We start from the raw sequence: 27,652 nt of genomic DNA on the forward strand, positions 1-27,652 counted from the left end.
ATTGTTTATTCAGACTCATATAGCTGATAATTGTAGTACTGTAGTAAAGTGCAGCTTCACAAAGGTCAACGTAAAGATATCAGACCATCCGCTAGGAGAACGTTCCTCAGTTGGCTTCTGTTGGATGCCCCAATCACATCTTCTCCCTGGGGAACCTCGAGGAACATCAGGAGACATGGGCTCCAATAAAGGGATGACCACGCTGGAGAAGATAATCTTCTAATCTTTTTATTTGTGCTCATGACTGCAGTCTGCATTGGAATAGTTGTGGTCTATGTCATCGAGAAGAACACCTCTACAAATACAAATACAGGAGGTGGGTCACTGTTAATCCACGATTTTTTGCACACTTTTTTTCTCTTTTTAGCTCTGACTTCCACTCAGAGCCAATTACAACTGCAGATAATTCATTTCAAGCATCTCGGCGGTAATGAAATCTTGTGGCTGTATTTATGATTAATAGAGTCAAATCAATAGATGCCACAGTCAGAAATTTTCATTCTATAAACAACTGTAGTTAGCGAGTAATGAATCTCTGCCACTTAAGATTCATGAAAACGAAGATTTACCACAGTAATACTCCATGTTTGTATATTTTATTCTGGCTGTGACAAGTTTAGGGTGATTACAATTACTTGTTAATCTTAAAATTACTGTGAAAATTACTTTTGGACTTTGTAAAGCAATGTTGTCAGATCTTTGCCGTACAATACAATCATTTTCAAAACATTAGAATGCTGGATATGCATGTAAATTACAAAAGTGTAATGCATAATACACTTAAAATTACTCTGTGCACTCTCAAGAGCTTCCAGTAATCACTTTCTATTCCCAAAGAGACCCTTTTCACTCTAGGGCACAATAATGCAGAAGTTTCACCTTCAAATTGCATTTAGCGTTTTACTGAATGTTAAAAAATATGTTTTATTTCATTGACAATGTTGTACATAACCAAATGCCAAAGATTATTTTTGCTTCTGGAATGATTTATCTATTATAACATTACATACTATTTTTATTTATTTTCCTTTCGGTTCTGGAATTGCCAGATAATGTTTCATTGACTTCCATGAAAAAGCTTCTCCTGCTGTGTGCCGCTTTAATCAATCTGTTTACACAGACTTTGTCAAATTCTTTCCCGTCTCTGCACGCAGACGATGTGATCGATAAGGGATGTGGGAGTTTGCAGGAGCTAACTGCGGCGTCGGGGGAATTCTCCAGCGGGAATTATCCCAGCAGCTATGACAGCGGTATGAGCTGTAGTTGGCGTAACACGGTTGATCACGGCCGATAAGATACAGGGTGATGCTTACCTCAGCTCATTATCTGCTTGTAAGGAAACTGCAAGGCCTTAGTTTGAATGATATACACACAGGTCAGAGGTTTTAATGAAAGGAACTTGTCACTGGTTTAGATCATCAGTTGGACCAAATAGACCAAATTGGGGTAGACAAATGTTTTAAAATAAAGACTATATGAAGAGTTTGGTTCTAAAATGAGATAACTCCGTTATTACATTTTTTCCAAAATCATGTTTTTTATAATGTTATCATGTATTTATTGTGCTTTATTGTGTTAGTTGGCTGTATTTTTTTTTGTTATTATGGCTTAACAACCAATAAACAAACCAACTGCAGTTTGATTGATATTAATTGGAATGCACAATTATAAAAAACATGATTTTTGAAAAAATTTAAAAACGGAATTATCTCATTTTGAAACCAAACTCTTCATATTAATTAAACATTGCATTTCTAATTGACAAAAAAACGAAGAAGCATTGGAATAAAATAATGTGAAAGAGCATGAGCATTGAAATGTACAGTATTTTACATTTTGCTAGGGCCGGGGGTTTGCTTACTAAAGGTTTTTAATCTAGGTGATTCATTTGTGGTTCGAAGACTTCTCTGTGGAAGACTGTGGATTATGTTATGCAGATTTTGTCACTCTCAGGGATGAACTTGGAATCATCCGTGAGTGCATGCGGCCATTTTGTCGAAAACCTTTTTACTTCAATTAGTTTATTACCGTGAGCACAGAACTGATCCAGAACTTGATCTATTCAAGAGTCACGAGTCAATTAACATCTGACAGAATGACTGAATGTTACGGGCCTTGCTTACTTGCTTATGTTGAAAATGATGTCCTGCCAAAACTACAATTTGAAAGAAAATTACAAAACGACCGCTGTTTATTTTATAATATCTTATAGAACGTTGGTGACTAAAGAACACTAACCACCATTGTATAGACACAATTCCATTGAGACAATTCTCAAAATATCTTCTTTTGTGTTCCACGGAAGAAAGAGTCATATACAGGTTTTCAATCACATGTGGGTGAATAAACACTGACAGGATTTTTATATTTGGGTTTCATATACTTACAGTAAACATCATCGGTCTGAAAATGAGCGACGCCTGGTTGTTCCATCACAGGGAGGCATCAAATCGCTTGCATAAACCTTTACTCATTTGGTTCCCCTGTGGTGGAATGAACTGCCAGCCTCCACCTGAACTGCAGCATCCTTCACAACTTTCAAAAAACAGCTCAGCACATACCTGTTACCGCATTTATTTGACTAACCAATAACTTTCTATGTCTTTTGTCTAAAAAAAATGTGTTGACAAAATGTTTATATGCTCTACTTGTAAGTCGCTTTGGATAAAAGCGTCTGCCAAATGAATAAATGTAAATGTAAATGATTTTATAAGTTAAATAAATATATTTGTATCCTTTTGAATTATGGTCATTTTAAATTGTGGCATTATGGATTTTCATTTTAAGAAACTTCACATTTACAACCGTGTTGCTCCAGCAGGGAAGTATTGCGGCTACTCCGCACCCAAACCCATAGGAAACAGCCTTTCTGTGTTTTTTGACACCAACGATGGACACGACGAGAAAGGATTCAAACCGCACCATATCCCCTGAAATGAGAGTTATTGAGAGTTGAGAGTTACACAATTAACAAAATTATCTTCTCAGTGAAAGAACATTTCAAGTGTAACAATTTCATCGCCTGCTGAGCTTTATGTATTAGCATTTAACGTGTGTTATTCTGCTCAGGACAGATAGTGGAAAGCTGTTGTATATGTCTCACTGCAGTTGACCTAGAAAGAGAAGCAGAGTGTGCACACGTGTGTGTGTGTGTGTGTGTGTGTGTGTGTGTGTGTGTATGGGGGGGGGTGTAATAGGGAGGGGGCTGTCGGAATATCATTTGGAGTCTCTATGCATCTGACACACTCTCTCTCTTTGTCTCTTTTCTAGAAATAGTTGGGGCTGGTGGTGTTCTTCAAGGTGACCGTGGGGAGCTGTTGACCCCTGGCTTTCCAGTGCAGAACTATGAGAACGGAGCGCTCTACCAGGTGCAGCCGATGATCAATATGACCTCCGCACCCTCTCTTTAATTATCACGATCTGCCCTTTTCAGTTTTGGCTCTCTAGAGTCTGCGTTGTTCTCCCTTTTCCATCCACAATGTATATATATATATATATATATAATTTCCATAGTCACAAATAAACCCAGTTTCACAACCAGGGATAACATGGAGACATTTGGGTCTTGCATGAGAGGGATTTCCTGTTTGTTCATGCGTTGCTGTTTAAATCACTCATATATTTGATTATAATTAATAGGGTGAGAGATTTGAACAAACCCCAGCAGTTCTAATATAGGCAGTGCAGCTGGTCCTGCATCATTTGTGCTGTGGACATGAATGACAAATCAAGTGGCCTGCGTTCAGACCAATTGCAACCTGCTGACCAACTAGCAATGCCCTAGCAACCACACAGAACATTCTAGCAACCACCCTGAATATCCTAGCAACCACCAAGACTTCAAAGAAACCACCTGTTAATTCTCTAGGAACCATTCAGAACACCAAACTAATGACCTAGCAACCACTTACCAATGCCCTAACATTCAACCTGAACATCCTAGCAACCACATACCAGTGCCCTGCCAATTATGGTGCGGTTAGATTAGACTTTGAGCATGCGAAATTCATTCAGATGGTGCTGCGAAAATGGGCAGGTGTGATTCCTCTATCTTTCACATTTCTGTACTGAGAGGTCACGCTGTGACGTTTTGATCTTCTATTCATGTGGTCATGTGTTTGAATGGAAGTCAATGGAGCGATAAGTCAAGTGTGACTGCCTTTACCCTGAACAGCAATCTCCCAGAATATCATAGCAACCAACCTGATCATCCTAGCAATCACCCAGAACGTCATAGCAACTACTTACCAATGCCCTCAAATTAACCTGAACATCCTAGCAATCACACAGAACATCTTAGCAACCATCTACCAGTGCCCTACCAATAACCTTGAACTTCCTAGCAACCACCCAGAACATCATAGCAACCACCTTCCAATTCCCTAGCAACCACTGGTGCCCTACCGATCCCGCTGAACATCCTAGCAACCACCCAGAACATCATAGCAACCACCTTTCAATTCCCTAGCAACCACTAGTGCCCTACCGATCCCGCTGAACATCCTAGCAACCACCCAGAACATCATAGCAACCACCTACCAATTCCCTAGCAACCACTAGCGCCCTACCAATCCCGCTAAACATTCTAGCAACCACCCTGAACATCATAGCAACCATCTACCAATTCTATAGCAACCCCCTACAATATCCCACCCTGATCATCCTAGCAATCACCCAAAATCATCAAAGCAACCATCTACCAATTCCCTAGCAACCACCTACCAATGCCCTACTAATCACCCTGAACATCCCAACAACCCCCAGAACATAATATCAATCACCCACCAAATCCCTACAATGCACCTCCTTAGCAAGTTTTGCACTGGCAAACATTTCACGAAATGTAAAGAAAGTTTCATTGTGTTTTTCAACAGACTAGCAAAGGTTATGAATCTAGGCTAAACTCGGAGGAGATTGTGGAGGGCTTTTGTGAGCAGATTTGATGATGAGTTTTAACATGAGGGGCTTTGATTGGGGAAGTTCAGATTGCTAGAAGCTTCCCCGCAGTTCTGCTGCGCCATCTGGCAGGATATTTACTCACATCAGCTAGTCTACAGCCTGGCACCCTGCCTTCATTTCAAACTAACTACAGATGCATGAGAAAGCACAAATTCACCAGCCTGTCAGAACCCCAAAATTGCATCAACAGCTCATCAATCTCTGTATTAAAAGTGTGTGAGGCAGAGTAAGTGCTCCAAATTTACAATTTGCATGTCGTAATTAAGATAATGGTGTTGCAGTCTTTGAGTGGATTAGTTATCAGGTGAGAAGAGTAGGTTGATGATTGATGTTTGTTGTCGACTACCAATTGTTGAATTTGTCATTTGTTTTCTTTACCCAGTGGAAAATACAGGTGCCGGATGGGCAACGGGTCCGGCTAACGTTCACAGCCTTTGACCTTGTCCCAGAGTACTGTGGTGATTTTGTGGACGTCTATTATGGCGCCTCAGATGGTGGCATCCAGTTGGGTTTGTACTGACATTTCCCACATCCAAAAAGTTTCTATTTTGTCATTTCTATCCGCCAACAAACATACATCTCAATTACTGTAGGTCATTTCTGTGGAAACGAGGTCCCAGCTCCAGTGGTGTCTGGCGGCAGTATCATGGTTCGAGCCAGACCGCTAAAGGCTTCAGCGCTGTCTACACCGTAACGACTGCCCCGCCCGTTACAACCCTGTCAACAACTACCACCAATGCCACAACTACCCAACCAACCAGCATCTCCATTCAGACAACTGCCCGAACAGGTACGTACAATGCAGATGTCACCATGAAACTGTCTAAATGCATCGTGGACACTTTGTGCTTTTTCAGATTAAATCACTGAAGAAAGAATCTGTTTTTAACAAGCACAGTTTTTGTCAACGTCATTGTGTGCAGGATGTGATGAAAGTGTCCAGGGAATAACGCTTTATCACTCTCCGTGCAGATTCTGGCTGCGGGTCCCCCGGGAAGCCGTTCGGACGTAAAGGTCAGGTAAACTCCATAAACTATCCTCAGGCTTATCCTGCCAACCTGTGATGCTCCTGGGACATCACGGTAGATGAAGGCCTCCTCATCAAATTGCACATCACCGATCTCGCTGATGTGGGTGAATCTGAACAGTTTTGATTTCAAGATCACACATTCGATTTTTTCATCAACGAGTTCAAACAAAAGTGGCTAATGAAAACGTGAAACACATCCTAATGAATCTAATGAAAACACATCCACCGGTCATTTCATTGGGTGAAACGTGCCAGAACGTAGCATATCCGAGAAGACCTTTGACTTTATTTTGGGTCCCATAACTAACACTAAATGGCACTTCTGGCACAAAAGTTGCTGGCGTTCTCATGTCTCTCTCTCTCTTTCTCACACAAAGGAGCTGTAAAAACGGATTATCATCAGTCTGAGCGAGGCATGAGCCAGCAGGCAAGCGTACTATAAATTACAGCTGCTTATTACTGAACATTAGAGCTGCGAGCAGCCGATATGCTTATCTGCGGGGGCTTTTCAAGGACTGCGCACCAGATACCACCGATATGTCCCAGCACTGGCTGACAAAGTGGGGAAGAGAGAGACTGAGGGAAAGGTGCAAGAATTCTGAACACTTGATGAGGAATATTAGAAAGGGCAAACTGGATGTGTGTTTGCAGATCAATTGAAAACTTAAAGCTAGTAAAAAAAACTTAAGCTAATAATAATGAGCGTAAACAACTTATTTACAGTAAGAACTTACCTCAGTTTTGTAAGCGTTTTGTTTATGCACTTAATGAAAAACAAAGATTTTATTTCATCAATACACAAAAAAAAGCATGAAACAAATTAAAAGAAATATAGTTTTGGCCCTCCTGCAGTCATGGATTGCAAGGCTCATTGGTCTTGACATTTTGTCCTTACTTGCCAGTTGCAAGTGTGTGTGCATGTTTTCTCCACATCACTTCCTTTGTCCTGGCTGTCAGGATGAAGTTGTGTGTGAGTGATAGTTCCAATGACAGCCTATGTTACCCTGAAGAGAGAAACAGCACAAATCGCTTGTGAACAAAATGCATTATGAACAAACTGGGCTTGTCTTTTACGGCTATACAGGTCATTGTATGGCTTTAAAACATTTATAATGTGTTGCAGGAAGACATGAACGTCTCTCACATGATCATAAAATTCTATATGAATGCTGATGCTGACTGGCTAAAAGTTTTCAAGCACTAATAATTGCATTTTGTTGTTGATAATGTGTGTTATCTCCAAGCATAACAATTATATGATAATGTGAAATAGTATCAACGCTGAGGCAGTAGATGGTAAGCAATGCAGAAACTGACCCTCTCTCTCTCTCTCTCTCTCTCTCTCTCTCTCTCTCTCGCTCTCTCTCTCTCTCTGGAACACACTGCGGCTTCGTTCTTCCCTGTTCTGGTCACATCAGTAACAAAATGTCGCTCAGTTTTCAATCAGACGTTCGACTGACCGACCGTGGATTCTCTGCCTCATGGGAGGCCGGCCGTGTATCCAGCGGACCTTGACGGTAAAATACTTTGTAAAGTTATAAAGGCATTTATCTACTCTTACCTACACATACACACCTCACATGAGCCCTGCTGATGCAGCTGGGAGCTCTGCCCAACGGCTATCAGTGTTCTGTACTTGCAACCTGTTTCTGTGAGGTGTGTGTGTGTGTTCTTCTCTGTGGATATTTTTAAAGGGATACTTCACCCAAAAATGGAAATTCTGTCATCATTTACTCACCTTCGAGTTGTTCCAAATCTGTATATATTTCTTTGTTCTGATGAACACAGAGAAAGGTATTTGGAAGAATGCTTATAACCACAACAACTCTTGCCCCCCTTTGACTCCCATAGTAGGAAAAATTACTTTGTTCTGTTGAACACAAAAGAAGATATTTTGAAGAATGTAGGACAGCAAACAGTTCTGGGTTACTTTTGACTACCATTGTATTTTTTCCTACTATGGTAGTCAATGGGGGGCAAAATCTGTCTGGTTATAACCAAATATCTTTCTCTGTGTTCATCAGAACAAAGAAATCTATACAGATTTGGAACAACTCGGAGGTGAGTAAATGATGACAGAATTTTCATTTTGGGTGAAGTATCCCTTTAAGGTGAACTGATGAGTGAACAATAACAGGGCAGAATAAAGTGACAGATGATGTCATTATGATTTACTATAGGCACTATGAGCTATATTTCACAGCTTGACACTTGCATGTCACCGTTCAAGGTCCAATGTGTAGTTTTTTAGAGATTCTATTGACAGAAGGTTGTGGTAAATTATATAGGGCTACATCAAATTTATTACAGGCCCCTTTTGTGGCTCAAAAATGCCTGGCGTCATTGAAAGCACCTTAAATGAATTGGTCATCTGTTTCCATGCTCATTGTTTCACCGAGGCCAAAGGTTTCCGAGCACACTGGACCACCGATCCGACACTGACCACCCGTACAGATCCTCCGGCACCACCCAACCCGTGGGACGACATCACGATAGGTGTGAACTAAATGCTTTATTTAAAAACAATCTCGAAATAACTTGATGTTGAAAGTGAAGGAATGTTGTGTATATGTCAATATATAACATTATTAACAAATATTACAAATAAGAGCTATATTTCAATCAAATAATTTTAAAATATAAAATAATTAGATGTAATCAGGTTACGGGTTTGAGTAGGGAACACACATACTGCTAAAATTCAATGCATTTTGCATGTCTTACTGAAAATGTCTACAAATTCTGGTTAATTCTCAGCTGAAATATGTTAATCACGTAGAAAATTCTTCAGATAAATCTTGCACCTGCTGTTATGTATAACTAAAGCAGTTTCATCTCCTCTCACCTTTAACAGATTGGCCCCTTCAATCCCTCCTCCGCCAAAGCTCACTCCTGGCCTTGGCAAGTAATGCCGGTACAGTTAAACATAATTTCATCTCACACGGACAGTGGTTCATGCTTATTTTACATCATATCACAAAGTTAATGTTTGCCTTTTTATCTCTGTCTATATACAGTAGATGAGATGTTTTTTCAAATGGACAAAATATAATTTTTCCAGGGTCAGAGTGCTTGATCAAAATCAACATACATTATTCAAATGCAATCCATAACTTTGATTAATAATAAAAACGTTATTAAGCAAGTGCATACAAAAATCTATGTTCAAATCTGCCCTCTTAATGTACCACGTTTTGCAACAGTAAGGTTATAATAATGATTTATTTAACTTATTTTTTATTATTACCCGACGCTCAACTGATTTCAGTTATTTCAGGGTACAATTTTGCAGGAAATGTCAATTGACATATTTTAAAGGGACAATTCTGTCATCATTTACTCACCGTCGAGTTGTTACAAATTTCTTTATTCTGATGAGCACAGAGAAAGATAATTGGAAGAATGCTCATAACCAAACAGTTCTTGGCCATCATTGACTACCATAGTAGGAAAAATGACAATGGTAGTCAAAAAGGCCCCAGAACTGTTTGCCTTACATTCTTCAAAATATCTTCTTCTGTGTTCAACAGAACAAATAATTTTTTTATCTAATTTTCCTACTATGGTTTTTTACTTTTTCTGCTGTAAAAATCTTTGAATCATCATAAAGTTCTAAATATTATTTTTTAATTGAAAGTTTGGCCTGAATCTCAGCCCACGCCTGCATTCTTTCATACATGTGGAGGAACTCTCATCCATTAGAACAGCTGCTCACTGCTTCATCAGGTAAAAAAGATCCATTTGCATATACAGTATGTATGTATGTGTATAAGAATGATTTGATATGTTCTATATAATGGCACACACAGTTTAGGATATATTCCGCCCTCTGCTGGATCATTTTAATAATGCATCTAGAAACATCACAATTATTTTAAATGAAAATTCTTGCATAATTTACCTTAATGTCATTCCAAACCAGAACACAAAAAAGATATTTAAAAAAAATGTCTGTAACAAAACAACATTGGCCCCCATTGACTTCCACTGTATAGACACAAAACCACTAAGACATTTCTCAAAATGTCATTTGTGTTCCACATAAGAATGAGTCATATACAGGTTTTGAATGACATGAGGGTGAATAAATGATGAATTTTTACATGTGAGTGAATTTACCCTTTAAAAGTTTAAGAATAAAAATAAGCTTTATGTCTCTATTTGTTGCTCGACATGTAACTCAACAGCTCCTAAAGTGGCCGAAGCAATCAGGTCAATGCCCTGCCTGTAGTGCCTTGTAGTGTATGCATATGGACTATTGGTGGTTCCAGGTGAAGCCCTCTATGATCTGCTGTGGTTACATGTTACACGATGAACTCAAGTCTGTGTGCCAGGCATGACACTATTCTAAGATAAAGTATTAGTAAACATGTCCTAGATGTTGTATTTCAGAATACAAAGCCAGCAATATCCACATGAATGTATATGTCGGGACAGGGCGACTCAGGTGGGCCGTTGGTTTGTCAATACAGCCCATCGTCCCCCTTGGAGGTGTATGGCATCACCAGCTTTGGCCCCATCGGCTGCATCATGGACAAAAAGTCCAGCGCATTCACCCGATCCTATGCCTACCTCGACTGGATTGAAAACATCATTCGGAAAGATATCTACGACCTCACCAGTGTGCAATTTAACATAGCTGGATGAAATAACCTCACATTTTGAAATCCCCAAATTTTATAATAAATGCAATGTTGTTTTAAAAGTTTAAAAGCCTTTTCTTTTTTTTTCAAGGTTCTGGTTGTGGAGGACTCAAAGATCTGGTTGGCACCAAAGGTTTTCTGTCATCAACAAACTATCCTGGACAGTTATGGAGCTTCCTGCCAGTGGAATATTCGTGTGCCTACAGGGAAAAACGTCCATCTCCACTTTAGCAACTTCTCCCTGGAGAAGACCACACTGTGCCTCAACGACAAAGTCACTCTCAGCGATAACATCGGCTCAGGTTGGAATATTCCCAGTGGCTTTTCAAGTTATACTGGCGTGCACTTTCCGGTGGGCCGCTGTGGCGTTGGGGGAATATGGATGATTTATGAGGTAGTGTCATATCTTGTCTGTTCTCTCAGTTACCCACTGTAGCACATCTCCACCGAGAGATTTGGTCACGGCTGGCGACATACTGTCTGTCAGTTTCTCCTCCAATGACAAAGTTGTGGACTTGGGGTTCGGTGCCCATTGGAAAGCAGTTGATCCTGCTGACATCGAGATTAAGTAATAGCACAGAGAGCACTTTAGTCAACTTCCATTTGAGGTAATATACACTGTGCACTTGAAGTACTAATAAAAAAGCGGACTTATTATTCCCGAATAATATCTGACTAAAACTACTGCACAGAAACTAGGAATGTTTTTTTTTTATTCCTTTTAATTAATTACCAATATTATACATATAATTATCAATACATCTTTAAATATCAGTGTTAATTAATATTTATAAAATATTAAATGTGTTATGCTATTTAATATTAATATTGTTAATAATATTAATTTGATTATTAACAGCTATACCTAAAATCTGTTATTATAGTTTTGTTTTTTATTCATGTTAATTCATAAATAGTATAAATATGAGTATTAATCAATAATGATTATAATTTTTTTTAAATATCAACACCATTTAATATTTATGCAATATTATAAATAATATGAATTCAATTTTTTTTATAATTTTAGTTTTTATGTAAAATTTTGTGCTTTTGTCAAATAAATGTTTTTATGTTGCTTTCGTTAAGTTTATTTGTATTTCAGTTTTAGTTTTAGGTGATTTTCCACTTTTTTAGTTATTCATTTTAGTAATTTTATGTTTAGGGAGTCATTTTAGTGCCTTGTTTTTCACATAATATTCAGGCTGATATTTTATGTCATTTGAATTAACAAAATGTTTTAATAATTTTAGTTTTAATAAACTATAATAATCTTGCAAACACTACAATAAACGCATAGCAACGCCCTGGCAACCTATTAGAACACACTGTTATGTCGCAGTGAGTTTTGCACATATAGACCATCTCATCGGACATGCGCGCCTGGACTGCAGTTAACTTCCGGTCTGTGTTTGTTTATCGGCCTGGCTAGTGTCTAAAAATATATAACTATGTATATTTTATTTGACTTATGTTATTATTAATTTGTATTATTTTATTGTATAATAATTGTATTAATGAAATAATATACAGGCACTCTTTTATTTGCGAATGTGTACTGCATGTGCAGTAACTTTTTTTATGTTGTTGCTTTGAAACCGTCTGGCGCCACTTTATGTTTTTCACAAATATACAAACCTACTTGATATTAGTCTTCGGGAAAAGGAATACAAAATGTCACGTCATGATGCCAACATGGTTGGTTTGGAATACTCAAGGTCAATAGCTTTTGAAATAGTATTTTACAGACCAGATGGTACCACCTCGTGTTGAATATTATAGGATCATAAAGGTGGTATCCACGTGAAAATAACGTAATATTTTGGAGCACAGTAAAACTATATTTTTTATTGTTTTAATTGTTTCTCCAGCCGCCGTTGGTTGCGGGGGGCACTTCACCAGTGAACAGGGGGAGTTACAGTCCATCCCTTCTGCCAGGAGAATTTATGTGGTATTTACTCACTTTGAACTGCAGGCCGTCAACCTGCTGGGAAAGTGTGTGGATTATGTGGAGATCTTCAATTCCAGTGACTTATCAATGGATAAGACTACAGTATATTCTGACATATACATTACATTCTGACATATACACATACATTCCAAGTCAGTGGGGTCCAAGAACTGTTTGGTTACAAGCATTCGTCCAAATAGCTTTCTCTGTGTTCAGCCAAACAAAGAAATTTATACAGGTTAGGAAAAGAGTGAGTAATTCTTGACAGAATTTTCATTTTTGGGTGAACTATCCCTTTAATGGTCTTTTTTAGACAAATTCTGCGGCTTTGTTCAACCATCCCTGAGTCTCCCTTATAACAAAATCACCATCCGTTTCCTAAGTAACGCAGCTGGACAGGAAAAGGGTTTCCGGGGGTACTGGACCACAGATCCAAGTGTTTTTCCCACTCTCCCCCCTCCTCTGCCCAATCCATGGGATGACATTCTCATCAGTGAGTATTTTAATGTGCTGCTATTCATTATTATCATCAGGGCGTTCCATTCTGCATTGAATACCATGCAAAATATTGAATGTTATTGTGGTGAAAAATTGGACGACATCGCCCTGGTGCGAGTCGTGCGACTGACAAAAGCAATTACCGTGACGCCCGAGAACAGTCAGGTTTGCCTGCCCAAACCTGAGTCCATCATGCCCGCTGGGCACGTTTGTTACGTAACGGGCTGGGGGATGAGAAAGGTTAGCGAAAACATAGAACCATTTATCCGGAGGGTTTATTCATTGCTGTCATTACATCAGTGCATATTTCTGGGGAATATTGGGCCCCTTGATGTCTGTTTATTGAAGCCACTCCATTTGACAAGCTTTGCATAGACGGGGTGTAAAATATGGGCAATTAAAAATTCAACACTTTTTTTGTTAAAATTTCTACTTTAAAACTGAAATCCGTCACTATTGCATCACTGTTTGATACAAATTAGTTTTTATATAATAAATAACCTACCGTATGATCTCATGCCAGTTTTACATGAAATGCCCTTCAGCTGTGTTAATGCTTAACCGTAAATGTGAGGAAGTATTTAAATTGTGTAAATCTCTAAACAATCTCCTCTTATGTCTCCCCCCCGTTCTCATGTTTCATTAGGGTGACTCAGGTGGCCCGTTTGTGTGCAAGCAGACAGGCACTGGAGCATCATGGGAAGTTCACGGCGTGGTGAGCTTCAGGCCCCGGGGCTGCATTGTGGATAAGAAGCCCTCTGTGTCAGCCTTTAGTCACTGGATAGAGGACAACATCAAGCGTTACACCTACGAGAACATGTCAAGATGACCCCGAATTGTCTGAGAAGAGACGGGGGTAGTGTACTAACCAGGAAAAAGGCAAAAAGTTTTTCTGTGTGAAATAAAAAGGATGAGTGGATTCATAAAAAAAAACATCAAAAGATGATCATAAATAGAACATTTCAAAACATTTTGTACAAAGTTCTAATAATAAAAGCATAGTTTTACATCGCTCCACAAAACGGCGCCTAATAAAACATTTTTGTTAAAGGGATAGTTCACTCAAAAATGAAAATTATGTCATCATTTACTCGCCCATAAAGGGTTTCAAACCTGTATACATTTTATTGTTATGCTGAACACAAAGAAAGATATATGGAGGAACGCTTGTAACCAAACAGTTCCGGGTCACTATTGTCTACCATAGTAGGAAAAGAAACTACTATGGTAGCCAATGGTGGCCCAGAACTGTTTGGTTTCCCACATTCTTCAAAATATCTTCTTTTGTGTTTAGCAGAACAAAGAAATGTATACAGGTTTGGAACAACTTGAGGCCGAATAAATAATGACATAAGTTTCATTTTTGTGCGAACTAACGCTTCAATGCTTAGCTCAAAACTATTTTAAAATGTGGAGAATAGTAATAATAAAGAGTGGTGGATTTGTCCTTAGTTTTGATGTACAGTGTATTTATTCATATGTGAAAACCTGGAATTAAAACAAACACAGTCACATATTACAAAGTCCTCGACCTGTTGCCAACAAGCATCGCTTATTAATTCAGTAGCAGTATGTGCATAAATATGATTTTTTAAGTTTTGTATTAATTAATTTTTTTAGACACAAATGAACAAATGTAAATGAAAAAGTTCCCATTTAGCATAAAAACAAAGTCCCCTGAAAAGCTGTGAATTGGTGAGCTCCCCTTATTTGCCCCATGTGGAGAGACTTTCAAAGGTTTGAGCCAGCTGGTCACGTGACTCGCGAGACCGGCCAATCCGAGTGCTGGGCTCAGATTTCATTTGGTGAGGAGTCACTGAACTCCACTGAGTAGGAGAGGGAGACTGACTTTTCTTTTTTGCCTCTAAAGTTTACACCTATGTTGCTGTCCGCTCACGTGGAGCAAAGATGGACTACTCAACACACGAAGACCCGTGGACTTGATAATGAGATGTGAAAGGATCAGAACTTTGAAGAATTCATCATTCTTTCATTTCAGGCTCTTCCTGGAAGGAGAATGGGGGCTGGAGCTATAACCATCTGTGTAAGTACAAAAAAATGCTTGCAGATGATTCCTTATATGGGAGAGGGACTCGGCTCAGCCGGGCCTTAAAGACAGTCAGTCAGTAACAGTCTGCGAGTGTTTACATGCATTATTATGAAGACACTGCATCTCTTGATGTGTCTTGACTGTCATCCTGGGCTTAAAATTGATTTAAAGATGCTGGACTGACGTAATTTCTTCCCACTTGCTCACAATATCTCCAGTGTTGGGTCAGATGGAAATGACAACATCTCTCTGTCATCCAACAACTTTCTGGTAGCACAAGGAGTGGAAAAACTTGATTTATAAACCAATATTGGTTTAGTAAAGTTTAGAAAAGTGTGAATGATGAATTTCCACTATACATTTGTTTTTCTGCAGCTGTTGCTGATATGTCTCACCATTATAACTAGTTGCTTACAGGACCACCCACAGAATGTGTGTGAGAGAAACTGTGTGTGAGGCATGAATGAACGTGTTGAGACTCGCTTCTCACCCAACCGAGATGGAGTTTGCAAATTTAAGAATAAAAAAAACAGATTTTAAAGTCAATTATTTGAACATGACTGAAAATAAGTGACACATTTGCGGAAGTATTTTCTTTAAAATGCTAGATGAATCATTTATTGTTCCCTAAATAACTTTTTAATCAACACACATTTTTTTATTAGTTAGTTTGAGGGACCTTTCCTCACTATACAAAGAATTTTATGCAAAAGAAAGTTCTGTTGATGTTAAAGGTTCTCTACAGCAGTGGTTCTCAAACTTTTTCGTTGTAAGGCCCCCTTTGTGTTAAGTGCATCGCTTTGCGGCCCCCCATATAAAGACGTATAATCTTAAACTTAGAATTTTAATTCAACCAAAAACATTCAGTTATACAATGCTGGAACCTCAATTCTTTTGGTTGGTGGTGTCATTTTTCTGATGTTTGATTGCATAAAATCTATGATAAATTTCTATATTTCATAAAATGCCACAAAATCTGTGGTCCCCCTGGATCCATCTTGGGGCCCCCCAGGGGGCCACGACCCCCACTTTGAGAACCACTGCTCTACAGAACTATGTAGCGTATCCAAGAACCACAAGTAACCTTTTTTTAAGTGTAATCTGGTCATTTGGAAAGTAATTACAAGCACTTGTGATCTGAGGGGGAGGGTTTGAAGAGCCATTCTGACTTCCTTCAACAGTCAAGTGAGGGGGGTTATCATGTAATTACGGAACATTGTCTGTCTGTACCTCAGTGGAAACTAGCAGCACAACATTTTTGACTTTGAATTACAAAAACATTGTTTGTTAAAGTATACTGTATGTGTGTGAAGCGCTGTAAAGATCCGTGTGTGGGGTTTGGAGGGGATTCCTTGGACATCTGCTCCTGTAGGTCTCTCATGAGTGTAGTAGCTCAGACAGGCTTATGTTCTTAACCCAAAATTCTTAGGTTGAAAGTATCTGTCATGCCAATTACTTGATTTAGGTGTTTTATATAAATCCCTAATCTGGAAAAAAAATCTGTATTTATACAGTGGTGTACAAAAATCGACCAACTGCGTTTTTAATACATTTTGAAACTACTTAAATCTGTAACTAAGTATACAATTTGTATTTAGTGACACATTTCTCAATATTCTAAAGTGTCAGTAACAATGGTCTTGCTTAATGCTTGGCTTAATGGATTCATGTTAAAGCATATATGGGTCAAAGACGAAAAAGGGCTAAAGCATAAAAACAATAAGTGTAATACTGCTTTAAATTGTTGTTGAAAAGTTTTCTGTTTAATTGCATTTTTGTTTTTCTGATCAAAAAATAAATATCTTACATTTTCCCCTAATTTACAGAAGACGCCCACAAAAATGTAATTCAGTGTAACAATCTTGTCAGGCATATTTATAACAAAAATCAATTCATGACATATTAAGACTAATTACTTTCACCCCAAATGCTAATTAGTTGTAATTTTACTCATTTTTTTTATTTGGCAACTAGGTTTTGACCATTTGTCAATAAGAATTTTCCACTCATTTAAAGCACAATAAAATGTAATATGCTCCCTTATTCTTTTATGTATTTTTATATGTACAAGTCAGAATAAGCATGTTGTTTGAATTTGTACATAAATATTGTGTTACACTGAATGACAATGTTACATTATTTCAACCAAATCTTGACATTTTATTCTCCAAAAACTACATAAAGTAGACATTTTACTTACATTTAATGTGCTTTCCATGGGCATAAAATCACTTTTGTACATTTCTTTTGACGGGGACATCTTAATGTCTTTGACCCAAATATTCTTACAGGTCCTCATTATTCTCGAATTTTACATTTCCCTGCTATTGAAATATACTGTATATGCAATCAATCTTTTATATATCCTTGCTGAACTATATGTATTTGAGTTGATGTGACAAATGTATGTGTTTTAATGTAGCTTTTGTCTCGCTTTGCTGAGAGGACATTTGGTACAGGACATCCAGATTAAAAAGACATCCCCTGTTGAAAAAAACAGCATATGCTGGGTTAGGTATGTTTTGATGCTGGTTTAAAATGGTCATGTGCTGGTCTAAACTGGTCATGTGCTGGTTTAAGCTGGTCAAACCAGCATCAAAACATACCTAACCCAGCATATGCTGTTTTTTCAACAGGGTCCTCTGATCACAACACACTGCAAAGAATGAGCACCCTTCTCATTTAGTGAAGGGCCGCTAACAACCTCTGAATACAATCCTCTCTTGTGCTCTTGTCTCATTTGTGTGAGTCTGTGTGTTTGTGACAGCACAGAGGATAAGCTCTGCTTTGATGTTGTGCAGTATTTTTTGTGTGTGAAACAAGAAAGACTTTGATTAAGCCTCTGTGATGATGCAACACTTCATTAAAAGCATTTCAGTTAAGTTGCAGCAGAAAAATAGGCTTCCGTATTTATGAGTAAAAAATCTATAGGCTTATTTTTCTCTGTGTTACGCTTTACATACATGCCCATGGCACCAGCCGTTCGTTCGTGTTTACTTCAGAATAAAGAAATTAACGTAACCAATTAAATGTTATTAGTATAAGATACAGGATATAAGATATAATTTCACAACTGTCCAGCAATATTTGGAGACAATTAACCAGCAAACGAAAACAAGGCAAGCAAAGCTTATCAAATCAGAAGAACGTATTTCTGTCCCTGCCAATCAAATCGATGTAATCTTTTCTTTTGTAGTCGTTTATTGGTCGAGCCACTGGCCGTCGTCTTATCACGCATTGGTAATTAGTAAAACGCGCGAGAGAAACACGAACGAACGAATGAACAAACACACTGGCTGCGTCCGAAATCGCCTACTTCCATACTATATAGTAGGCGAAAATGAGTATGAGTCATGAATAGTATGTCCGAAACCTCAGTATGCCAAAAAAAACAGTAGGCGAGAAATACCCGGACGGTCTACTACTTCCGCCGAGAATGATTCGTGAGTGTGGATCAGATGGACACTTCTCTATCCCATGATGCTACGGGAGCTGAGCAACGGTCAAATTTCAAAAGTAAATCAAATAAATATAGCGGAAAACTTTAAGGCGGACGTCCGTTTTTAATGTAAGTGCCAATAAATTAATTTCTCGTGACTAAATTATGTTTTGATCAACTCTCACGTGTAGGTTGTTGTTAATACGTCATAGGTCAAAGAGCATACGGGTCACATGACCATAAAACATGGCGGACGCAGTATGTCCGAAATTTATTCATACTACTCCCACTCATACTATATAGAACGTACTGTTTTGACGGCAGGTAGGTAGGTACTTATTCAAATTCAGTACGTACTGTCACAGTATGCGATTTCGGACGCAGCCACTGTTTGCAACACATTAAACTTTCTCAACACATTCAGCTTTCATACGAAGGCAAAAACTACACATTTCGCGAAAACTGTTTTACGATGGAAATCGGACGATGGTCTATGACTGGTGGGTTTGGCTTAATCATGCTCATATTCAATCAGAATAAACAGTTCACGTTAACGCAAACATTCCGTTTTTTCTGTTTTGGTATTGTATTAAGAATCCACACAATACCTTAAACCAATACAGAAGAATGATTTCGTGGGGATGATTTAAGATTCCCCCCCATGTGATGAACGATAAAAACATTGTCAGTCAGTCATGGCTCGCGCATTTAAAATGCGGTCAGCGATAGTTTAGAATAAACAACGGCTTCATAGCATTTGGTATTTTAAGTTTGCTGTGACGTATATGTAACCTATGTCAATCTATAGCCTACTATTAATGGTCAAACGGCATTAAGCGCATTAAAGGAACTTTAAAAATCCAAATATCCATTCATGATACTGTAAAATAATAAACTTATTATTGTAAAATAATAAACTTTCCGTAGCGTTTTCACAATCCTAATGTTGACTTTTGTGTCAGAAGTGTCAATATTTGTGCGCCCTATCAACATTACTTCCTGAATTCATAACATTTACATCTTTCCTCTTCTAGACCAACATGTTCTGTAGTCACAGCTGAGCTGCATACTGTACTGTCAGCTGCCAACTTAAAAGTGTGTGTTTCCGTGTTTCCTCTAACCTGGTTACAGGTGCATGGCAACCCTCCCTGACGTAGACACACACACACTAAACAGCTTCCTGTAGCTGTCAGTTTCACCTACACTGACAGTGAGGGAAAAGTCTTCATGGTCGACTTAAAGGGCGCTAAAAGGGGGTCTTCACGATGCAGCCCGTCAAAACAGTGGATGTGGTTGATTGCTCTTTTCTCTTCTGTTTTTCCAAGCACAACAAGGCAGTGGTCCAGATTAAGGAGGACGTGAAGAAGATGGTCAAGTTTCCCATCCTCAAACCCTCTCCGGCAGGTCCCGCCACAGGGGGCAAGAAGATCTTCGGGGTTTCCCTGCTGGAACTGAAGGATCTGGGACTTGTCAAGGATGGGGTTCCTGTGGTGGTCCGGAGCATGGTGGAGTACCTTGAGAAGCATGGTGAGTGAAGGATGAATAGGGATGAGGCTCTGGACTTGGTTTAGGGTTAACGTTGGGTTTGTTAGATTTGACACTGTTGGTGCGAGGAAATCTGATAAGAGGATGGTGATAAAGAATTTAAAAAAGTAACCCGAGTGTTTCTCGAAGGGAGATACTGATAACACCAGCATGTCCCGACCTGCTGTTTACAGTCATCAGGTATCTAATATAATTGTTAGAGGGAAATGGACCATGTCTTTGTATGATTTACATGCATTTATGATTGTTTTTAGGGGTGGGGCAGAATGTTCTCTATATAGTAATAAATGAGTTCTGTTCTGGTGTACAGTGACAAATGAATTGTTACAATGCAAACTCCTTGTAGTTTCATATTCTTTATTAAACTACATATGCAATAATTAATTTGCAAAATTATATAGAAAATGTTATAAATAAACCACAGTGAATAGTTTTAGATGGAGTTGAAGGACACTTGAAGGATTACCTTGGCACACAGTTACAGAGAAAGACTTTCTTAAAACAAGAAACACTTTTGCACTATTCTAAGCTTTTAGCAAACAACTGTGCTTATTACGGCAGACTATTGACTTACTGGTTCAAGGTCAACCCAAATAAAATAGAGAAGAATAGAATGGAGAAAGATTTTCTTGAAAGTTTACAAAATTATCATCAAGTTTTTTAAGATCCTGAGAATGTGATTCAGCCAGTGGATGGTATGACTGTCATCTCCCTTATGAAACAAAAATGTATGGGAACATACTGGAAAATAATATACTGTATATTAAATAATACATACTGTGTATATATATATATATATGTATTATATATACAACAATAATGTAAAGAGTAGACTACGTTCAGAAAACCTGAAGCCCACAAAATGAAATAACTCTTGTTTTCCACTGGATGGCGCTATGACATTTCAGCCCAACCAGTCTGTTCATTGGACCTCTAACACAGCATGTTGTGGTGTTGCGACTATTTATATGACTTTGTATAAATGTTTAACTTTATTAAGTTCTCAATAAATCTTGTATACCTACTCATATTTATCAAGATTCAACATTTGATCTAAGAGCGACACAGATTGACTCGTTTGATCTAATGAAGTTAGATCTTATCTGTCTTTTATCTCTCAGGTCTTCATCAGGAGGGTCTGTTCCGAGTCAACGGCAGCGTCCGGACAGTAGAAAACCTGCGGCAGAGGTTTGATGCTGGAGAGGAAGTTGACCTGTTTCAGGAAGCGGATACCTTTGCTGTAGCCAGTTTACTGAAGCTGTTTTTGAGGGACCTACCTGAAGGCCTCATCCATCCCTCCATTCACAATCCTCTCATTCAGCTTTTTCAAGGTGACCCTCCTTTACACTATTTTTGCAGCTGTGTTTCGTTGAAAATAAACAATGAGTAAACTAATACTTGACTATGTTGTCTGATGCCAACAACCTAGCAAATTGTGGAAAATCCAATGCTATATCGTTAAGGGCTTCTTTTTTCAACCCAGTACATCATAAGTATTTAATGTATCTACGTATCATGCTGTAACTATAAAATGCATTTAAGTCATAATTCTAAAGTAGGTCAGAGGTTTAGTGCTATTAAACGTGTCAAGCAACTGAAAATATTTGGGTCAAAGTGACGGTTGGTTCCATCTTTAGCTCATGAGTGAGGTTGATATACACGAGAGTCACAGTCCAAACCAGTTGCATGCACAGCCTTTGGTCTGTTTCTTTTTATACAGACCATTTATCATTCATATACACCCATCACTGCCATTTAGAAAATCTGTTATTTCACACCAGCTGAGACGTTCCAGGAGGGATTTTAGCTTGCGTTCCGTATTAAATATTACATCTTTGATAAACAACCCTTTTGGCTGGCTGAAAGCCATAAAGTGCATTAGAAGTCTGATTTTGCAGCTGTGTCATCATTTGCTGACCTCTGTGATATGCAGAGAGGATATCTCATTTGATTTATGTCGTTTTAGTGTCAAAGGATAACTGGGTGTTAATAAACAGTATGAGGGAAGTTTTCCCAAAAAACACAGTGTGCTTCAGATTTGGCGCCGCTTGTTTTTATGTTGTCTCTCTCCGTGTCCATTGATGTTGGTTTCCCTCCTTTTGTGGTGTGTGAGATACTATATATCCTTCGCAGATGCATGTCAGAAAACATGGATTAAAAAACACACATTTGTGTTGGGAATGTTGTTTACTATTGCGGATAGAGTGGCACAGCAATTTGTCACATTTTGCCATGTGCTCCATATGTGATAAATCTCACCCGATGGAATCTTGGACTTCATGTTCTCAACTGAAATCTGTCCAAAGTTGTTCAGTTTTTGTCTAGTTTGTAAAGTTCTTCTTTGACTAGCAGCCTTTATCTGACTTTTGAAACTTTTAATCTGTATTTACATTAAAACGATCCAATATCAGATAATGAAATCTAGCATAACATGACCTTTGTGGTTCCATAACTCCAATAGTAGCTATCAAAGAGACATGCAGTGCATGCGCAATTGCAATTCCGTCCCTTCACTTCTAACGGCTGTCTAGGGACTTGGAAGCATGATGAGAACCTTTTCGCACCATGCCACTTCACACGCAGCCATACACCATAGCAACCACCCTTCCCCTAATTCTCTTTCCTGAGTCAGCTTTATTCACTTCCACACTTACCCACAAAACAAATAATCTCGGTCTCCATTTCCAGATTTTATTGACTAAAATAAGATTTCACAGCAGCTTTATCATGTTTCTCTGTTATTCTCACAGAACGCAGTGAAGATGATTTCTGTACAGACGTGTGCGAGCTCCTGCGCAAGCTACCGGAGATTCACTACACACTTTTGCAGTACCTATGCCACTTCTTGTCCCAGGTAGAACACGAACATGCCCATAACCGTATGACCGCTACCAACCTGGCCACGGTGTTTGGGCCCAACGTCTTTCAGTGAGTAACAATAACACACACACTTGTAATTACGCTATACCGATAATTTGCCTTGTATGTTATGTAGTCTGGGTGTCATGTTCTCTCTCTGGCCTCTGATTGGCTGTCGGTCTAACGCTGAATGCCCAGTGCTCGGATTTCTGAGACACACTTTACACGACCCCGACCAACCCACAGCACAAGTGCATACTTTAAATGTACTCGCAATGATTGATGATGTATATGATTTTATACATGGACTTTTAATGACATCTTATTAATAGATAGATTGCTTGGAATACTTCATTAGGTATAGTTTATCTCACAGCAGGGCTATTTATGTGTTCTGCAAAACAAAAAAAACGGATTAATTAATGATTGTCAGTCGTAAAGACCGTTTTACGGATGTCACAGATTTCATCTCCAATAGAAGGGGCCAAAGTCTAGCTGGGTCATGTAAGCACTAGCACAAATATGTCTTGCATGCTTTCTATGGTCATAAATTACAAGGTTACAATGTTATTTTCAGGCCCAGAAACACTTAGGCTGGTTATTCACAAGTGAATCGTTCTGAGGAATAACAACCTCCATCTGCCTCTACAATGCATAACATTCATACAGCGAATTCTGCCTTACCTACCTACAGGTGAAACAATGTTTTTAAAGTGACACATTTCTCACCATTTGTGATTTTGGCAGACGTTTTATCCAAAGCAACATGCTTGTATTCAAGTCATACGTTTTATTAGTTTATTAAGATATGTTACCAATAACCAATTCATTAAAGGAACAGTTCACCTTTAAAATGAAAATTTGGTCGTCATTTACTCACCCCGTTGTTTTAAACTTGCGTGATTTTCTTTCTTCTGCAAAACTCGAAAGAAGATATTTTGAAAAATGTGGGTAACCAAAAACCACTGGTCCCCTTTGAAGGGCTCAACGCTAAGGATTTTTTCTACTGGCCCGATCGGGCAAGTGATTCCAATTGTTACTGGCCCTGCCAAAATTTTCACTGGCCCCACCACAAAAAAGTATTAAATAATATCTAGTTTTTTTTAACTTATGCAATCTTAATAAATAAGGGTATGATACCATAAAAACTATTAGCCTAGAACTCAAAATATCAAATATTGTTGAAGACAACTAATCAGTAAGTAATAAAATAAGATCAAGTAATCAAAGTATGTGCAATAGCAGAGATAAATGTAATAAAGCAAACATACAAATAATCAATGCATTTCAGTTTAAGCTTGGTTAATAGAAAAAATAGATTTTATATGTAAATCTACTTTGCAATATATGTTAAAAATATATTTAAATATTCGATTTTGGCCACTTTCTTATATTTTTCACACATATATTAAACATGTGTAAATACTGTATATGTGTAATGGATATATTTACATCTATTTATTTCCTTTTTATGTAAATAAGTGTACATGCACATCTATGTAAATATATTATTTTGCAATGTCCATAAATTAATCTTTAATATTTGTTAACATATTAGTTTCCTGGTATATTTAAATCTATTTTAAACATATATTCAATTAATGCTCCTTTAGTATATTTCACATATAAAGAAACATTATATACACATTTATTTCGACTTTATTAAAAAACACTCCTAACATTTCATTTTACATACATTTATAATCTGACACTCCCTCAATAAATCAAGCACTCAGATAACATAAAAAAATGGCGTCTTCCAGATTATGCAATGCAAAAACAATAAAGTACAATGTGTATAACATTTAATGCACATTGACTTTACATAAACAACATTAATCAAGCCAACAACAAATAATAGACTTTGGGACATATTCACAAAACATTTCATCATAGCACTAGGAGTTCTCCTAAATAGCAGTAAAAGTGTTTAGTTAAGCGTTTTCTCTTAAAACCTATTCTGGGTTATTTTAACCCAATGTAGGGTCAAATATAAACCATTTGCTGGGTTAATTTAACCCAGTGGTTGGGATCGTCCCTTTTTAACCCAATGTTGGGTTGAAAATAACCCAGCATTTTTTAGTGTATCCAGATTTAAAAATGAAACAAGTATATGTTCAGTAAATTGTCAGCCTCACATGTAACTGCTATTAGCACTAAAGCACTTGTGAAATACTAATAAAGTAAATATTTACGAGTCCTAAAATGACCTGACATGGTCATTATTTTTAAGAATTTTTCCCAAATCTGCAAGTTAGGAGCTACATTTGGCCTTAAGGTACTACCAAAGCTTAAAGGGGATAGTTCACCTAAAAATAAAAAATGTCATCATTTATTCACCCTTTTGTCATTTCAGACCTGCATGACATTCTTTCTTGTGCAGAACACAAAAGAATATATTTTGAAAAATGTTGTTAGCTGGACCCCATTCACTTGTATTGGTTTTGTGTCCATACAGTAGAAGTGAATGGGGTCCAGTGCTGTTCGGTTATCAACTTTCTTCAAAATATCTTCTTTTGTGTTCTGCGGAAGAAAGAAAGTCACACAGGTTTGAAATAACAAGAGGGCGAGTAAATGATGAAAGAATTTCATTTTGGGGTGAACTGCCCCTTTAAATGTGAATGTGGAACAAGCTTAAATCTCCCTTCTCTTATTTAGGAACTTCAGTACTGCCTCAGAATTCATGGTCTGGCCCAACTGTCCAACAGTTGCCTTCTTATGTGTCTGCAAAATAACATAGGAAAGAAGATAAAAACATTTGGATTAATCCCCATGGTTACTAAAGTGGTACTGACTTTGTAAATTAATTGACTTTGTAACTACAGTGCAGACAATTATTCCCTGTAATAGAAATTTAAGAAAGGAATAATTCATTACAGGCCTGTGGTTATGGGCTCACATCACCGTTACCATGCACACTACAAGACATGTTATATTTCAAGACGTTTGTCAGGTTTTTGTCCTTAAATGCTTTTGTGAGTAGGACTATGCAATGTGGTGACATGGAACTGTAATGCGGTCAACAAACATCTTGAAGTAACATCTGAACAATGTCTTGAGGTGTGGTAACTGTGGCATTAGCAGAATAATTGATTTGGTTCTGTCGCCAGTAATTCCTTTATAGCAAACTGACGTAACACAGAGTCACTTATAAGGTAATTTATAGAATGAACATTTTTACATTAATGTTGAAAGGTACATAAATGTTTACAAGAGATAGGTGTTAAAGCACATACCAATGTAACGTTAGACTGGCCAGCCACCTTGTGTTTCCTGGACACACTCCATGAAATATATCATTGTTTTTATCAAAACAATCTTCAAAATAAAAATAAATAAAAAAAGTCGCAAATATTCTCTGTTTTTACAATGCTATATGTTGCAGGTTCACACTATCTTGCAAGAAATGAGAGTAAACATCTTAAAACTATTCAGTTTCAGTTTAGTGTAGGCTTGTAATAACTTTACCTCAGGACTGATGAGAGGGAAAAGCTCATCAGAGCGTCACACATCAATATGCCCATATATGGCAATATTTAATAGCCAATTAGCAGAAAGACCCATATATGGCAAACAACACTTAAAATTGCTGCTGTTAGTTTGACTGCAGTGCAGAAATACAGTCTAGCTGCTGTTTTGATCAAATTAAAATATTTTCACTAAATTAAAGTTCTAATATGGTAATATTTTTATATGAAGATTTAGATTACCATATGGAAGTTTGTTATTCTTAGTAGAAACCACACATTGCAAAAAAATTCACTTAATTTAATATTTGATAGATGACTTGAGACATGAAATATATTTTCACACATAAATAAACATATTTAGAAATGCAACATTAACATCAGTTTGTAAGGTTTAGGATATATGTATTTTGAAAATACGTTTTCAAAATATATTTCAATATATTCAGCAGCGTTTCACATGTGAATATATTACATTTCCGTATGGGTTAAAAACGTTCAAATTATAATTTTCCATGACGATACAGCACTGGCCCGATCGGGCAAGTGACAGTTCTCTCAACTGGCCCGAGGATCTACTATGCTGGCCCCGGGCCATCGGGCAGTCCTTTATGTCGAGCCCTGTATTGACTTCTATTGTATGGACACAAAACCAATGCAAGTCAATGGTGACCAACGGTTTTCTGTTACCAGCATTTTTCAAAATATCTTCTTTTGTGTTCTGCAGAAGAAAGAAAGTCATACAGGTTTGAAATGACAAGAGTAAATAATGGCAGAATTTTCATTTCGAAGGGAAACTATTCCTTTAAATGGGCCAAAAGCAAAAATGTTGTTCCAAATACATATGGCTTTTTCATTTTCTGTGGAACCTAAAACAAGATATTTTGATGAATGTCAGTGTTATTTTTTCTATATGCCCACATTTTAAGTAAATACTTTACTGTCTCCACAGAAAACAGAAGTCACGTGGGTTCTGAACAGCATGAGATTTATGTAAAAGATCATTCAATTTCAGGTGCACTGTCCCTTTAACTTAATAGTTTTTATTGTCAGATTCGAAATGGCGACTTGTAAGCGACTTGTACGCTTATGTCTGCTCGCTGACAGATGAATAGCACGGTCACTATTAATACATCAACCGGCCCGTTTCAGGGAATCCCGGACACCTCAGCATGTGTGTTTGACAGCTCAGCATGAGTAAATGTGTGGTG

The 27,652-nt window shown here is 37.8% G+C and overlaps 2 protein-coding genes across 8 annotated transcripts in view; both read left to right on the forward strand.

Moving 5' to 3' along the window:
- Positions 1-175: 175 nt before the first annotated feature.
- On the forward strand, positions 176-14,166 carry zgc:154142 (uncharacterized protein LOC555481 homolog). The gene is given in 27 exon segments (XM_057331779.1): positions 176-211; positions 214-316; positions 1,155-1,302; positions 1,867-1,973; positions 2,822-2,918; positions 3,227-3,368; positions 5,342-5,468; positions 5,553-5,606; positions 5,609-5,749; positions 5,932-6,106; positions 6,947-6,959; positions 7,340-7,477; positions 7,479-7,506; positions 7,575-7,645; positions 8,278-8,485; positions 8,844-8,903; positions 9,627-9,688; positions 10,119-10,191; positions 10,194-10,235; positions 10,238-10,323; positions 10,427-10,610; positions 10,724-10,791; positions 10,793-10,934; positions 11,056-11,223; positions 12,504-12,689; positions 12,888-13,076; positions 13,728-14,166. Coding segments are annotated over 27 exon segments (2,853 nt in total). The 3' UTR covers positions 13,733-14,166.
- A 749-nt stretch (positions 14,167-14,915) lies between these two features.
- Positions 14,916-27,652, forward strand: part of fam13a (family with sequence similarity 13 member A) — a 49,034-nt gene continuing 36,297 nt past the window's right edge. For 6 of the 7 annotated variants that reach the window (XM_057331900.1, XM_057331905.1, XM_057331903.1 and 3 more), the window contains exons 1-3: positions 19,836-20,097; positions 21,237-21,446; positions 22,866-23,043. In XM_057331900.1, the coding sequence (XP_057187883.1) occupies positions 19,836-20,097; positions 21,237-21,446; positions 22,866-23,043 (650 nt within the window). Of the gene's footprint in view, positions 15,126-19,835; positions 20,098-21,236; positions 21,447-22,865; positions 23,044-27,652 lie in introns of those variants that run through there. The other variant, XM_057331901.1, reaches the window with a different exon arrangement.

This window comes from Triplophysa rosa, linkage group LG4, assembly GCF_024868665.1.
Source record: "Triplophysa rosa linkage group LG4, Trosa_1v2, whole genome shotgun sequence".
Lineage (NCBI taxonomy): Eukaryota > Metazoa > Chordata > Actinopteri > Cypriniformes > Nemacheilidae > Triplophysa > Triplophysa rosa.